At 38.8% G+C, this 15,399-nt stretch overlaps 1 protein-coding gene across 1 annotated transcript in view; it reads left to right on the top strand.

Annotated features, from left to right (window-relative positions):
* The window catches only part of clasp1a (cytoplasmic linker associated protein 1a), a 134,856-nt gene extending 119,741 nt beyond the window's left edge, over positions 1 to 15,115 (top strand). The window contains exons 35-41 of the mRNA XM_061692103.1: positions 1,795 to 1,942; positions 3,837 to 4,083; positions 7,499 to 7,689; positions 8,449 to 8,577; positions 9,547 to 9,753; positions 10,577 to 10,693; positions 13,237 to 15,115. Coding sequence (XP_061548087.1) covers positions 1,795 to 1,942; positions 3,837 to 4,083; positions 7,499 to 7,689; positions 8,449 to 8,577; positions 9,547 to 9,753; positions 10,577 to 10,693; positions 13,237 to 13,323 — 1,126 coding nt within the window. The 3' untranslated portion in view covers positions 13,324 to 15,115. The remainder of the gene's footprint in view (positions 1 to 1,794; positions 1,943 to 3,836; positions 4,084 to 7,498; positions 7,690 to 8,448; positions 8,578 to 9,546; positions 9,754 to 10,576; positions 10,694 to 13,236) is intronic.
* The last annotated feature ends 284 nt before the right edge of the window (positions 15,116 to 15,399 follow it).

The raw sequence follows: 15,399 nt of genomic DNA, 5'->3' as shown, positions 1-15,399 counted from the left end.
CTGCTTTGAAACTACAGACTGGGCTGTATTTGCAAAGGAGACAGACCTGGAAAGCCACATATCCGCCATGCTTTCTTACATCGACTTCTGCTCCGAGCGCGTGACCACAACAAAGAGCATCTAAGTGTTCCCAAACCAGAAACCATGGCTCAACAGCGAGATGCAGAACCTGCTCTGCTTTTGTAGCCACCGTTGACCCTATATCCAAGAACAACACAGTGAGCTACCTGAACGACTATAGCATAGTAGTTCGAACACCCATAATCACTAAATGTCTGGAGAGACTCATCCTGTCTCATTTCAAGGAATTTCTTCCCGATGATCTCGAGCCCCAACAGTGTGCGTATAGGACATAGAGGTCAACAGGAAACATAATTAACACAGCACTCCACACAGCCCTCACACACCTGGTTAATAATAACACCTATGTGAGGTTGCTTTTGAGGATTTCTGCTCTGCCTGCATTCAACACAGTTGTACACCATAAACTGGTTACAACTGAGCTGAGCAGCATGGACATCAGCAGTTCACTATGGATCTACATCATAGACTTCATCAGCAACAGACCCCAGAATGTTAGGATTGGAAAGAACACCTCCTCCGCGCTGATCCTTAAGGGGGGGGAAACCTCAGAGATGTGTCCTCAATCCCCTCCTCTACTCCCTCTTTACACAACTCCTCTCCCATTTACCCCATCAACACCATCTTTAAATTTGCTGACGACACCACCCTTGTAGGACTGATCAGGGACAGCAAAGAGTCAGCCGACAAGAAGGAGGTGCATCATCTTAGGCAATAGTGTTAAATTAATAATAAAACTTGGACCTGAATACAGCTGGTGGTGGAATGCTTCCTCGGAGTCCAAATCTCGACAGACCTCACTGGGTCCACCTCCAGTCCCCTCCAAAAGTATTGGAACGGCAAGGTCAATTCCTTTGTTTTTGTTGTATACTAAAGACATTTGGGTTTCAGATCAAAAGATGAATATGAGACAAAAGTTCAGAATCCCAGCTTTTATTTCATGGTGTTTACATCTAGATGTGTTAAACAACTCAGGACAGAGAACCTTCTGTTTGAACCCACCCACTTTTCAAGTGAGGAAAAGTATTGGAACAGACATGATTAAATTAACTTAAAGCGAATAACATTTAATATTTTATATATTTTATGACATAACCCTTACTTGCAAAAACTGCATCAAACCATACATAATTTGCTTTTGCGGGCCACTTTAAAATATGTGGTGGCCTGGATCTGGCCCCCGGGCCATGCGTTTGACACCTGTGCCTAAGCTCTTCACTCGCTCCCAAACTGCATTGCTAAATAGACAATAGACAATAAGTCGCAGTAAGTTGGGGGGGGGGGGGGCATTTAATTTTTTTTTTTAGATGAGCAGAAAAGAGTCGCACACTATATAAAGAGGCAAAATCAGCTAGTACAATTCGTCTTCGGTTTTCAAAATCACATTGCGTGTGCTAAATTCAACTGTTTTTGTACTGCATACTCTGCCCACAACACGCAAAATGAACTGCGCAGCAATTCAGGTTGCGCCCGGTTATTACATCAACTTCCACATCTGTTTGCGTGTGGAATCAAGTTTACGCCGTTTTTTTTTTATGCGCAAACCTTTTAGTAAATCAGGCCCTCTATAAATTAGTACTAACCCACCACACTTTTGCAAAATAAAAAATTTTCAATCCCTGCAAAAAATATTTGAATGGTGACAAAACAAACGTAACTGATATCAACAAATTACATGTCCTTTTAATATATTTCTTTCTGATTTTATGATAGCGTGATGGAGTATGACACTGAGAACATGAATGCGGACGACATTTACAGCTCACTCCGTGGTGTCACTGAAGCCATCCAGAGCTTTAGCTACCGCAGCCAGGAGGACCTGAATGAGTCAATCAGACGGGAGGGCAAGCGAGATGATGCAGTGAGTCATAATATTTTGGATAGGAAAATGATTTTTCATTCATTTTGAAGTGTAAGCAAATATAGCACAACAGCAGCATAGCATTGCTCTGTTACTTATCTGCTGTATTTTTATGCACTGCGTTTATTTCTTATTACCATAATTTCTTGTGTATAATGCAAAAAAAAATTCCCCAAAAAAATTGTCAAAAGTCAACAGTGCGCATAATAGATAGGTTATAGGGCCAAATGGGAAAAACTTTCACATTTTATAAATGTATGCTGCCATCTAGTGGTTATGAAAAAGCTGTACACTTTCATTCCAAAATGCCACCGCCACCGAGAGGTTATAAGAAAGGTGTACACTTTCATTCTAATATGCCATCGCCACCTAGTGGTTATTAAAAAGGTGTAGCCTACACTTTCATTCCAATATGAGCATATATGTACAGTTGTGCTCATAAGGTTACATACCCTGGCAGAATATGTGAAATAGTTGTTTTTAAATATGACTGATGACTGAACAACAACCATCATTAATTTCTTTATGGTTATGCTTTGTTTAATAATACTGCTTTTCTGAAATTCTTCACTGTTTAATTTGAATCCCATTAAAATAAAATTCAATGTTTTGCCTGATCCTTCATGTTTTCTGTAAAGAATTGTACCAATCTTACAAATTCTGCCTGGGTAATCAAACATATGAGCACAACTGTGTTTTCTCATTTACTAAATAAAAGTAGGGATGTGAATTTCAAAATGAGAGCAAGTAAATTAAAAAAAAGAATTATGTGGTCAAATAAAGTGCTTAAATTCAGAATAATTCTTTGGGGAAAAAAATACAGATAATACTACATGATTTAATCATATGAGTAGAAGCAAAATCATGCATTGTATAAATGCACGATACATAGTTTCCATAATTTTGAGGTGAACTTTGTGGGTGCGTATTATATATGAGAAATTTCGGTACTGTGATGTAAGTCATTAAAGATGTCCTCTCATACTGCTTTAGTCACATAAATTGTGAACCATCAATGTTTTTTCTTTAATCCATGAGCATTTAAGTAACACTGGAATGATCTCAGACAGGATTGTGGGTCCTTTAATTTTTTGCGATACCATGTCATGCCAGAAAGTACCTTATCATGATGCAAAATGAAATCCGGCCAGTGACCAGTGCTTTGGAGAATGTTGAAGGTTTGAGTTTCATGCAAGATGGGGGCCCTTAGACATTTTGCTTTGGTTGTTCTTCAGTGGCTGAATGCCCACTTCCCGGAAGATGGATGGGTCGTCGTGGTTTGTATGAGTGACCAGCTAAGAGTCCCGACTTAACACCCTGTGACTTTGGATTTGGTAAAAGGAGCAGGTCTACTGGACCAAACAAAAGACTTTGGAAGAAGGGTGAATACGAGAAGTTATGTGTTCCATCCCACAAGGGTTCCTAGTAAAATCAGTTCATGCGATTTCTTGGCGACTCAAGAAGCTGGTAGTAGATCCAGACTCCTCTATCAAATTTTAAATACAACCTCCTGCTTAACGCTAACTAACTTTCTCTCATATCCATTGCTTGTAACAATTCATGCATTAAAGAACGAACACACAATCGAGGGGGAAAAAGATCAATGAATAATTTACAAGCATTTTAAAAGAGGGAATTATGTAAACCACCCTGTATATCCCTTGTTATATACAGTAAACTGCACATTATATCACACTGAGCTCTACCAATTGAGGTACACATTCAGATTACATTTTTTTTTCTCCACCTTTTTGTGTAAATCCTATGAATAATATATGCAAGTTGGGTTACCTGGCATCATTAAAGATGAAGAAATTGATTTCTATCAAAAGCTGAACGCTATATACAATTTTAACATGCTCCTGTATTCACACCCTGTGTGGCGCTTTTATAGGCTGGGAGAGAAGGAATTGCGTCAACCCCTGGTTCTGATGGTCGCCTGGGCTTGGACGTACCGGAAGGGGGTCGAACTGCTTTGGACAACAAGACTTCACTTCTAAATACACCATCACCGCGCTCCTTCTCTGGGCCACGAAGTCGGGAGTTCGCTCCTTACGGCCACGGAGAAACCATCTGTACCTACGACAAGAGTGCCCTTAAGGAGGCTGTTTTTGATGATGACGTGGAGCAGTTTCGTGACTGTGAGTTCATACATTTTTTTTTGTATTATATACAGTAATAGTACTGTATATGAAAGGTCTTAGGGCACCTCAAGCTTCATAGTTTTACTCGTTTTTCACAGTAGTCATATAGTGCTGGCCGTATTGTGCAAAAAAAGTACAGATTTCCATTAAACTTTATAGGGGGATGGTGTATGTGCTAAAGAAGAAGTCATAAAATGTTTGTGACAATCCGGGTAAAAGAACATTGCACAGTCCAGAATACTAATGGAACCTCCTCTCTGTTAGTCGTCCTCTGTAAACCATAAAGTAGCCTGCTAATTAAGAAACAGATAAACAAACAAACACTCCACATTTTTCTCCCACTTTTGCAAACAGTTCAGCCTCATTGGAGATCTGCTTTCCGTTGAGTGACACTCTGGTTATGGTCATTGAAAGTGTACGATAACAAAACTAATAAGATCATAATTTTACAAGCTGTTTATTATTATTATCACTGATTTAAAAAGTAAAAGAAAGAAACAATAAAATACATGTTGATACTTACATCAAAACAATTCAAAGTATTTTTTTGAGCCAATGGGTTGGGGGGCGCAGCGGTAAGAATGGTACCACGGCTGCCTCAATTTGAACCAGGAAAACCACTGATATGGAATAGTATTTATTACTACTGCTCCTTTGTTGTCACACACAAGCAAACCTTTGCATTTGTTGTTGTTGTCAGAATCTGTTTCCCATCCTCCATCATCATGTCTCCTCCACCCCCTCTCCCCTTTAGGCCAACGTAAGGAAAGTGGTGAAAACACGATGATGCTCTCTGGTAATGATTCCGTCGCTGTCTTGACTATTTGCTGAGAGTTTGGAAAAATTCAAAGACTAGATGACAAGACAACTATCCTCATTCCTTTCACTTTTTGTCTGTGTTTGCTCTTGCTCAGCTTCCTTAACTGCCATCCCTTCCTTTATCTCTACCTGGGACGCTATGGCCCTGTCCTCCTTTTACTGATGGTCATAGCCGATGAGGCTATATAGGCAAATTATAATTTATAAATTATAAAATTTATTTTACAACCCCAAATCCAATGAAGTTGGGACTTTGTGTTAAACATAAATAAAAACAGAATATAATGATTTGCAAAGCATGTTCAGCCTATATTTAATTGAATACACAACAAAGACCAGATATTTAATGTTCAAACTAATAAACTTTATTGTTTTTAGCAAATAACCATTAACTTAAAATTTTATGGCTGCAACACGTTCCAAAAAAGCTGGGACACTGGCAAAAAAGACTGAGAAAGTTGAGGATGCTCATTAAACACCTGTTTGGAACATCCTACAGGTGAACAGGCTAATTGAGAACAGGTGGGTGCCATGATTTGGTATAAAAGGAGCTTCCCTGAATTGCTCAGTCATTCACAAGCAAAGATGGGGCGAGGTTCACCTCTTTGTGAACAAGTGCGTGAGAAAGTAGTCGAACAGTTTAAGGACAATGTTCCTCAACATACAATTGCAAGGAATTTAGGTATTTCATCATCTGCGGTCCATTATATCATCAAAAGGTTCAGAGAATCTGAAGAAATCCCTGCATGTAAGCGGCAAGGCCGAAAACCAACATTGACTGCCCGTGGCCTTCAATCCCTCAGGGGGCACTGCATCAAAAACCAACATCAATGTGTAAAGGATATCACCACATGAGCTCAGGAACACTTCAGAAAACCAGTGTCAGTAAATACAGTTCGGCGCAACATCCGTAAGTGCAACTTGAAACTCTACTATGCAAAGCAAAAGCCATTTATCAACAACACCCAGAAACGCCGCCAGCTTCTCTGGGCCCGAGCTCATCTAAGATGGATTAATGCAATGTGGAAAAGTGTACTGTGGTCCGACAAGTCCACATTTCAAATTGGTTTTGGAAATTGTGGACATTTTGTCCTCCGGGCCCAAGAGGAAAAGAACCATCCGGACTTTTATGGACACAAAGTTCAAAAGCCAGCATCTGTGATGGTATAGGGCTGTGTTAGTGCCAATGGCATGGGTAACTTATACATCTGTGAAGGCACCATTAATGCTGAGTGGTACATAGAGGTTTTGGAGAAACATATGCTGCCATCCAAGCAACGTCTTTTTCATGCACGCCCTTGCTTAGTTCAGCAAGACAACGCCAAACCACATTTTGCACGTTTTACAACACCGTGGCTTCGTAGTAAAAGAGTTCGGGTACTAGACTGACCTGCCTGCAGTCCAGACCTGTCTCCCATTGAAAATGTGTGGCGCATTACGAAGTGAAAAATACGACAACCGAAACCCTGGACTGTTGAACAGCTGAAGCTGTACATCAAGCAAGAATGGGAAAAAATTGCACCTACAAAGCTTCAACAATTAGTGTCCTCAGTTCCCAAACGTTTATTGAATGTTGTTAAAAGAAAAGGTGATGTAACACAGTGGTGGTAAACATGACCCTGTCCCATCTTTTTTGGAACGTGTTGCAGTCATAAAATTCTAAGTTAATGATTATTTGCTAAAAACAATCAAGTTTATCTGTTTGAACATTAAATATCTTGTCTTTGTGGTGTATTCAATTAAATATAGTTTGAACATGATTTGCAAATCATTGTATTCTGTTTTTATTTATGTTTAACACAACGTCCCAACTTCATTGGATTTGGGGTTGTATATTTCAAACTGGGTTACATATTTTATGAATTACAGACCATGGTTAAAAGAATGGAGGGGGCCACCATATAAAATCATGCCTCGGCTGCCACATTGGGTAGGGCTGGGCTGGCTCTGCTGATGGTACTGATGATTGTGTGTTGCTGTCCTTTACACTTAATGCTTGGAGTTATGCTTGATTGATTTGTAATTTCTCTTAACTAAACAGAACTAGTCAACTATTCAAGGTACATACACAAAAGTATGTTGATATCATATTTGTGGAATTATTGCAGGGCCTCTTAAAAATAAATAAATAAATAAATAAAATAAAACATTTTTAAAAATTCTTCATTGCCAATACAAACAGTTGTGTATGGCTGTGTGTATTTGTACACTTACTCTCAGTCTGTCTGTGTGTGTGTGTGTGTGTGTGTGTGTGTGTGTGTGTGTGTGTGTACATCCTTATTCCAAATAATTCAAAATGCACAATGTAAGCTTGTCACACTGTTTATTATTATTATTATTACAACTACTACAGTTGATGACTGATATGCAAGTATTTTGCAATTCAGTCTGTTTATTTAATCTATAACGTTATGTTGCTCATTAAAAGGTAACATTACAGAGCTTCAGAGTATACTGGTAATAGTACTTATTAGCAAGTTTGGTTTTGCAAGATGAAAAACTTTAAATCCATTTGAAAATCTATTGTTATATTTTAAGGTACAAGTCATAAGATAAAATATTGTTTTGTTGTTGTTGTTGTCTTGGTGAACAGTTGGTCAGGACAACTCTGACTTGGTTGCCGATCTGCTTAAGGAGTTGTCCAATCACAATGAGCGCTCTGAGGAACGTAAAGGAGCCCTGGTGGAGCTTCTGAAGATCACACGAGAAGACAGCCTGGCTGTGTGGGATGAACATTTTAAAACTATTCTCCTCCTCCTGCTGGAGACACTTGGCGATAAAGATGTAAGTAACCTCTAATGCCTTATTCGTATGATACAATGTTGAGGACAACTAGCAGATTTCAGCAATTATCCTCCTTTGAACCCTGGGTTTGTATTTAAATAGAATCCGAGTGAAAAGTGTAACTCCTTGTGACCCATTTCTGAAAAGCCCAACAAACAATTCTAAAGCAACAATTGATCCTAGTAAAGATAAAAGGTACTTATACAGCATCTTTATCCCAGTTCTACTAAGCTTTATAAATTGTTTGGTGTGGAGAGGAGAACTTTTCTGAAGCACAGGACAAGGGAAAAGGAGAAGATAATGTATGTTCTCCAGACAGTATATGCTCCGGACAACGGGCTTTTCCTTAATACATGTTTTAATTTTAATGTAAAAAATATTGTAAAAACACAATAGAAATATTCCATGTTAATAGTTAGAGATGTGATTACTTCTCTGAAACTGCATGTAAATGGGAGTAAGAAATACAGGTAGTATATACAGTACATCTATTTTCAAGTATTTATCCAATTTAGCGTGAACTGTCTCATCCTTAATCAGAGTTGCTTTGAGAGAGGTTTTGAAACACTAGTCTTCAACCAAGACTACATAATTTCCTTTGGGATGAATAAAGTATGTAGCCGAAGACTCATAGTCACTCCTATACTATAATACTCACTAGTTTTTTAAGATACTTTAAGATACTTTAACTCATAAATACACGGGATTGTAGACTTTTTATAGTAGGTTAATCTTTCTACTATCTCCTGTTTCTGCTAGCATACGATCCGAGCCTTGGCATTGCGTGTCTTGAAAGAAATATTAAAGAATCAGCCAGCCCGGTTCAAGAACTATGCGGAGCTAACCATCATGAAGACCCTGGAGGCCCACAAAGATTCTCACAAAGAGGTACATTGCTCCACACCGAATGTATAAATACTGTATGGATTCACTCTTTTTTTTTTTTTTTTTAAAGCCTTTTTTCTTTGAAACAAACAACAAATTTAATGTTTAGCCAAACCAAATACTCTTTATTTAGTTGTTCTGTGACCTCCACCCTCCCTCCACACAGTAAATAAACACCATCCTTTATTGCTTTTGTACTCACTATTTTGGCTACTTTTCTTTTTAATCCTGTTTGATTTTATACAAGAAGACATATGTTCTTCATCATGGCTATTAACTTGAAAACCATCCTCTCTGTTGTTGTTAGAAGGCTCTGAAAATGTCAGCATCTCGCTGTATAATGATGGTAGGCTATTATTATACACTTGTTACAAGTCTACGTAATAACAAATCATCCATCCATCCATCCATCCATCTTCTACCGCTTATCCGAGGTCAGGTCGCGGGAGCAGTAGCTTTAGCAGGGACGCCCAGACTTCCCTTTCCCCAGCCACTCCATCCAGCTCTTCCGGGGGGATCCCGAGGCGTTCCCAGGCCAGCCGAGAGACGTAGTTTCTCCAGTGTGTCCTGAGTCGTCCCCGGGGTCTCCTCCCGGTGGGACGTGCCCGGAACACCTCACCGGGAAGATTCTGGTGGCTACTAGTGTGGACTGAATGGGTGGCCAACAATGGAGCATTGAAATGCCAGTATTTTGAGGGTAATAGCCTGTCAATAACATATTGAGGGAAAAAGAACTATCAATGGTGAATTTAGTTCAAAATGTTGAATTGTGAACTGACCTGTTCATTTTTGGAACGGTGAACTGAACTTTGAGCTAGTTTGCGTAGAAAAACCACTGTCCCAACACTGGCAGTGGGAAAGGAGCCCATGTCTCATCTGGTCCCCTTCAAAAATGCCACGAAGAGAATTGTGCTGTACACGAGGACAAAGATGATTTCCTTCTTTTACTGTTTTTGCCCATATGATTCTTAGGTGGTGCGTGCGGCTGAGGAGGCTGCTTCGACATTGGCTGGATCCATCCATCCGGAACAATGTGTCAAGGTGCTATGCCCAATTGTACAGACTGCTGATTACCCAATCAACCTGGCTGCCATCAAGATGGAAACAAAAGTCATTGAACGCATTGCTAAAGACTCTCTAATACAGCTGCTGGTGGACATCATCCCAGGACTCCTGCAGGTTTGAGACCGTTTTCAGCCTCTAACTGGCCATCTGAGTCAGCCTTTTCCCAGCACGCTGTCCTGTGTACAATGCACCATAAGGCGTTGAAGTCAAAACAGTAACATTACGGGGTAAACATAACGCCACGGGGCTTGACCATAGTATGAATTTTCTCACTGTCCACAACCATTTGTGTTGAAAACAATTGTCTTTAATAGGCCCTGCATCTGATTATGGCAACTTCTTTCAGAAAGGCACAGGTGAATAAATTGAGGCTCTACTGTCGTACCTTGATTCGCCGATTTATCATGAATGCATTTTGAAAATGGCATTTGCTCAGCGACACATAAAAAACTTGGCATACCTCCCCAAATTTATGTTAATGAGTCTTATCTTCGCACACCTGCGGTATGAATAGTTACAAACAAAAACATTGTCACGTTTTCCCTGAGATTAGGCTCAACTTGCAAAACGTTGTTGAAAATGATGCCAGCAAAATGTTAGATATTTTCAAATAACTACAGATGTAGTCCAATTTTGACAACTTTGAATTGCTAAGATTCAGTATGAAGTTTATTTTGTTATATTACCTTTTTAGGAATTTTAGAATGATGATGATTATGCAGTGTAAAATGCTTTAAAAAAAACTAAAAAAAAGGAATATGCTTTAATATATATATATATATATATATATATATATATAGAGAGAGAGAGAGAGAGAGAGTGCCTTAGTTCCTAGAAATGTTTTTATGTACGCTGTCCCCTCCTACACTGCTAGCTGTCCTTGCTGTTATGTATAAGCACTGCATGACACCATTGAATGATACCTGTCTCATTGCAGGGCTATGACAACACAGAGAGCAGCGTTCGCAAGGCCAGCGTGTTCTGTCTGGTGGCAATATACTCGGTAATTGGCGAGGAGCTCAAACCCCACCTGGCACAACTAACAGGCAGCAAGGTACTGACCACTACCAAAGATTTTTTTAGCATTACCTGTGACGTGTAAGGCAGATGTCGCCAAGACATTTGCTTCGCTCGTGCAAGAAAACAAACACCTTGGAATTGAATTACACGGAACTGGTTCTCAAAGACAACCGTTTTTGATACCCCATCCCAAGGTCATACTGGATGTAAAAACTGTCCAATGATTAATCAATAAACCTCTTGGTAAAATGGGGTGCAACTCTCTATTTTGCATAGAAGTACTGTATGGTTCAGTTATTAATAATTTGTATAGTTGCTAATGTTGCATATATAATTTAACTTCTAGCCCAAGGCTAACAATAAGCTACGATATTGAATGCCTGTACAGACACAAAAAACTGGATGTATGTTCTTGCAGATCCATCCATTTTCTTATCCTCACTATGGTCGTGGGTCTAGAGTCTTCAATTAACCATGCATATTTTTGGAATGTGGGAGGAAACGACTACCCCGGAGAAAATCTACATCCTCAACACTGCTGTGACTCGTCAAAATTACCAGCGAGTCAGCAGTGCAGACAGGAGACACAGAAAACAGCCTGTGCGCGAGCGATAGAAAACGGTCGAAATTCACCAATCATTTCTCCTTCAACGAATCAAACAAGAAACCATCTAATTCTATACAAACTCGCTTGTCCTCATTGCTAGTAACTTGACCGTTTGAGATCGAAGCTTGTAACATTTTGACATAATTTTCTTGAAAACACTTACCAGGTTCTACCGGCCCCTCCAGGTTCCCATCAAGCTCAAATGCTGCCGTATGCTGGTCGTATGTAAGCCGAAAATGGTTCTGGGTGATCGATGTCGCAAAATATGTCGCCTGTTTTTATTTTGTCCAAGTCGCTCAAACGAAAATATGACCGACACTTAAAAATGTAAGTCAATATTGTCTCCGACTCCGTCTGAAGCAATTGATTGATCCTTCTGTGATTATTTTTGGAGATTATTGCATCAATTCCAAATAGCCGTCGTAAAATGGTCGTTGTTTGTTTACAGTTATGAAATTGAGTGGCCGCTTGCTCGTAACGCGTTTTGACCGACAAAGTTACGAGCATGATGCCTATTTCTAATAAGTGCCTCTTAAGAAATCTCCCCGTGGAATGTCATTAACTTCTGTTGAGTGGTAAGCGGACCCTTTTGGCATATATTGGCGAAGTGGTTGCATGATTTTGCCAATATTTTTCACACTGTGCCTATTTCCGTTGATGACTGCTAAAATGTCACACTTTGGCGCTGGTCAAAAACCACGAAAATGCGTTTGACATGGTTTATTGCAAAATAATTGGAGGTGGAACGTTCTTGATACAATATTATTTTATATCTACATGTTGATGTTGATTACTGACGATACTGTTGTGTGTTAATATTTGATGCCTTTTAATGTATTTTGCCGTTAATAAGTGCTCATAACATTTCACCACATCTGTGGAATGACCCATATATAATTAATAAATATTCTTTAAAAAAAGGGGGGCTTCAAGCTGTTTATTGCCACTTACAGCTGAAGGTTATTGTTAAACTACACATAAAACAATGAGAATTACAAGTTGTCTATTTAAAGCAACCACGTAGCCTCTGCTACGTGAATGCAAAAAAAACAATGGGAAACTCCATAGGCACAGGGGCTAACAATTAGCATGTATGTCACTGTGTTCTTACCCTTTAAAGAACTGGTATCTGAGCACAAACAGTGCTGCAACACATGTAGACGGACCATATATCAATACCCACAGGCATATATTATTTTACCTCTGTGATGAATGATTAATATTACTGCCAAACTGAGATGCCGAGAGAGGAGCTGAACCTCCAGTACAGTACAGTTGAAACCAGAAGCTTACATTCACTATGTAAAAGACATACAAAGATTAATGGTATTTCCATTCAATTTAATGGGGAAAGATGTTTTGAGATATGTGTGTTTTGAGTCACAAGCAATTAAACACTTATCTCAAGGCACCACCGTAATAACAAATTATGATTCAAATCCTTTCATCCATCAAAACTCAGTCTGTCTGATGAGAACACTCTATGAGTGCAACCTGTTGATTTAAGTACAGTAATTCTTCATTTATTGCGGGGTTTAGGTTCCGGACCACCCTCGGAATAGGTGAAATGAGCACGTATTGTATGTGAGCACGTATTGTTTTGATTATTTAAACATATTTTAAAGCTGTATGACCCTCTCAAGACTCTTATTACTCTTCCCCACACTCCTATTAACTTCAACCATACTCATAAAAACTTTCTGTACTCTTAAAAACCTTAAATCTGTTAAACATACAGTAATGCACAGTAGTGCTGTACACTATGGACATTGTGATTTTTTTTCTTATTTTTTTACGGTCTGTTTTAGTCTAGAAAGCATTTATTTTACCACCCAAAAAAAGTAGAATTCACTCAGAATCTTGCGATATATGTGCAATATGAATCTGAAAGAAAACGCATGCAATGGGTGAACTACAATACAGAGGGAACACTGCAAGTATAAATGTGTTATGTCCTTGTTTGTTTGCAGATGAAATTACTGAATCTGTACATCAAGCGTGCCCAGACCACAAACAGCAATAGCAGCAGTTCCTCAGATGTCTCCTGTCACAGTTAATGGAGGGATGTTTAGCTGGAAATCATGCAGATGAACGTTGCTGTCCATCTCGGGGTCCCAAACTGCTCTAAGCATCATTTTCTCGGAACTTCATATTTTTACTGCTGTTTTCTTGCGTTTAACTGTCTTTATGCTTTTTGCGGATCCACCCAACGCTTTTGTTCTGAAAACTTTGGAATGTAGTGTGGATGACGAGAGATCACTTATCCACCTTGTTGCACCAACCTTTCTGTTTTTGTGCACATTTGTCTGTTTTTCCCTTAAACTATCAGATTTGGCTGAATAAAAAGTTCATTCACTACTTAGTAAAATGTGCAAATGAACATTTTGGAGCAACAAAATAAATAAATTAATAAATACTGTGTATGTAAAAAGTGAAAACAAAATGGAGAAGAACATGAGTACTGTATTATAATTTCAAGTAATATTTTAAGTAAATTGGGGATCGGGGAAGCTTCTGCATTTAATGTTTTTTTTTATTTAAATCTCATTTTAAATTAAAAGTATCTTAAATTAATTGAATCCCCTCTGTGTAAAAAGTGCAGTTTTATGTTCCACATTCTTTTATTAAAATGCCATTGTTTGTGAGGCTCCTGTTGGGCTGAAGTTGTTAATACTGCAAACGTCTTTTCTAGCTCAAAGTTGGGAGAGAGCAACAATATGACGCTGTAACTACGTTCATGTCATGCACACAGGACAAGCAGGACTTCAGTGAGGTACCGGCCTGTACAAAACTGTAAACTATCGGCTACAAAAACTGTGAATCTGTTGGGGGGGAAAACTGACCCTTGTAATGCAAATGCAAATACACAGTATTCTCCTGTATGTAACCCCAGCCTCTACCATTATCAGAAAACCCACAAGTTTGGTTGTACAGTATATATACACTTTTAGACTTCTGTTTTGCTGCATTTTTCCAAAATGTAAGTTGCCTATGTCAATCTTTTGCACGTTAGCCTGCATTTAACCTGCAGCACGTCGTCTTTTATGCTGTGTGAAGGGCCCAGGTTTTTGGCTGTTCAAGTGCACTTGTAACATTGTATTACTCAACTCATTACTTCAGTATAGGGCACCAACTGTTTTGAGTTATCAGTGGTGGATGTCCTCGACACATGTTCAGAAATGTTGTTTTAATTTTAGCATCAAATTTAAGGTGTTAATGGGTATGAAAAAGCTTTAAATGTTTCGAAAGTCAACAACTTTTCTTAGGTTACATGTGATTATATAGAATACATTCCACTTTTTATTATTATTACGAAAGTATTACTGACTTAAGATTTGAAATTCAGCTGCTGTACAAAGCCTCTCTACTTGATGGGTGATTACACTGAGAGAATCCCACGTAAACAGGTCCATTCGTTTGACTAAAGTAAATTAATGTATATAATTTACTTTCAACCCGTTTTGTTTCATAATATTAGATTCGAGGTACTGAGGACTAGGTGTCACTACACGTAGTCCTCATACAGGCCTATGTCTGACACATCTTTAATTTGACGTCTTTGGACATTTTCACATAATTGCCAAATCTATGCTTGCTGTCGAATGTATACATGTAAGTGGAATCATCTATCACTACGTCCAAACACAGATGAGACAGTATTCCATGCAAAAGGTTGTTTTTTTTGTTTTTTGCAATGCAATGCTTGTATTTATTTTACTTATTATTTGATTATAGTTACACTATAATAAACTGTACAGAAGGATGATTTTGGTTAACAGCCACCCATGATAGACTTGCAACAATAGAAATTGTTTGCTCAAGTAATAAACAGACTGGTTGATCTGGAAATTCTCTGGCTGTTTATTTCACAATGGTCAACTTGCAAACAAGTTTCTGAGCATGTTGAACCTGGCTCTGTTACTCACACTGGGTTACTTGCAGCGGTATTGTCTTCATAGCAATTTGCAAGCACGTGTCCTTCTGTTGCAGCAGCTGCACACTATAAACATTAACTTGATGAGACTGTTGAGAAAAGTAGGGCCTCTTCGGGATGTGTTTTTTTTGTTGAGGAACTTTCCTAGCTAAGTGAGATGACCGCAAGTACTTGGAGGAAGGTTGTTTGAATTCTAAAA

Source organism: Phycodurus eques, chromosome 12, assembly GCF_024500275.1.
Source record: "Phycodurus eques isolate BA_2022a chromosome 12, UOR_Pequ_1.1, whole genome shotgun sequence".
NCBI classification, from domain to species: domain Eukaryota; kingdom Metazoa; phylum Chordata; class Actinopteri; order Syngnathiformes; family Syngnathidae; genus Phycodurus; species Phycodurus eques.
The sequence above is the reverse complement of the archived record's forward strand: the minus strand, read 5'-3'. Positions and strand labels throughout refer to the sequence as shown.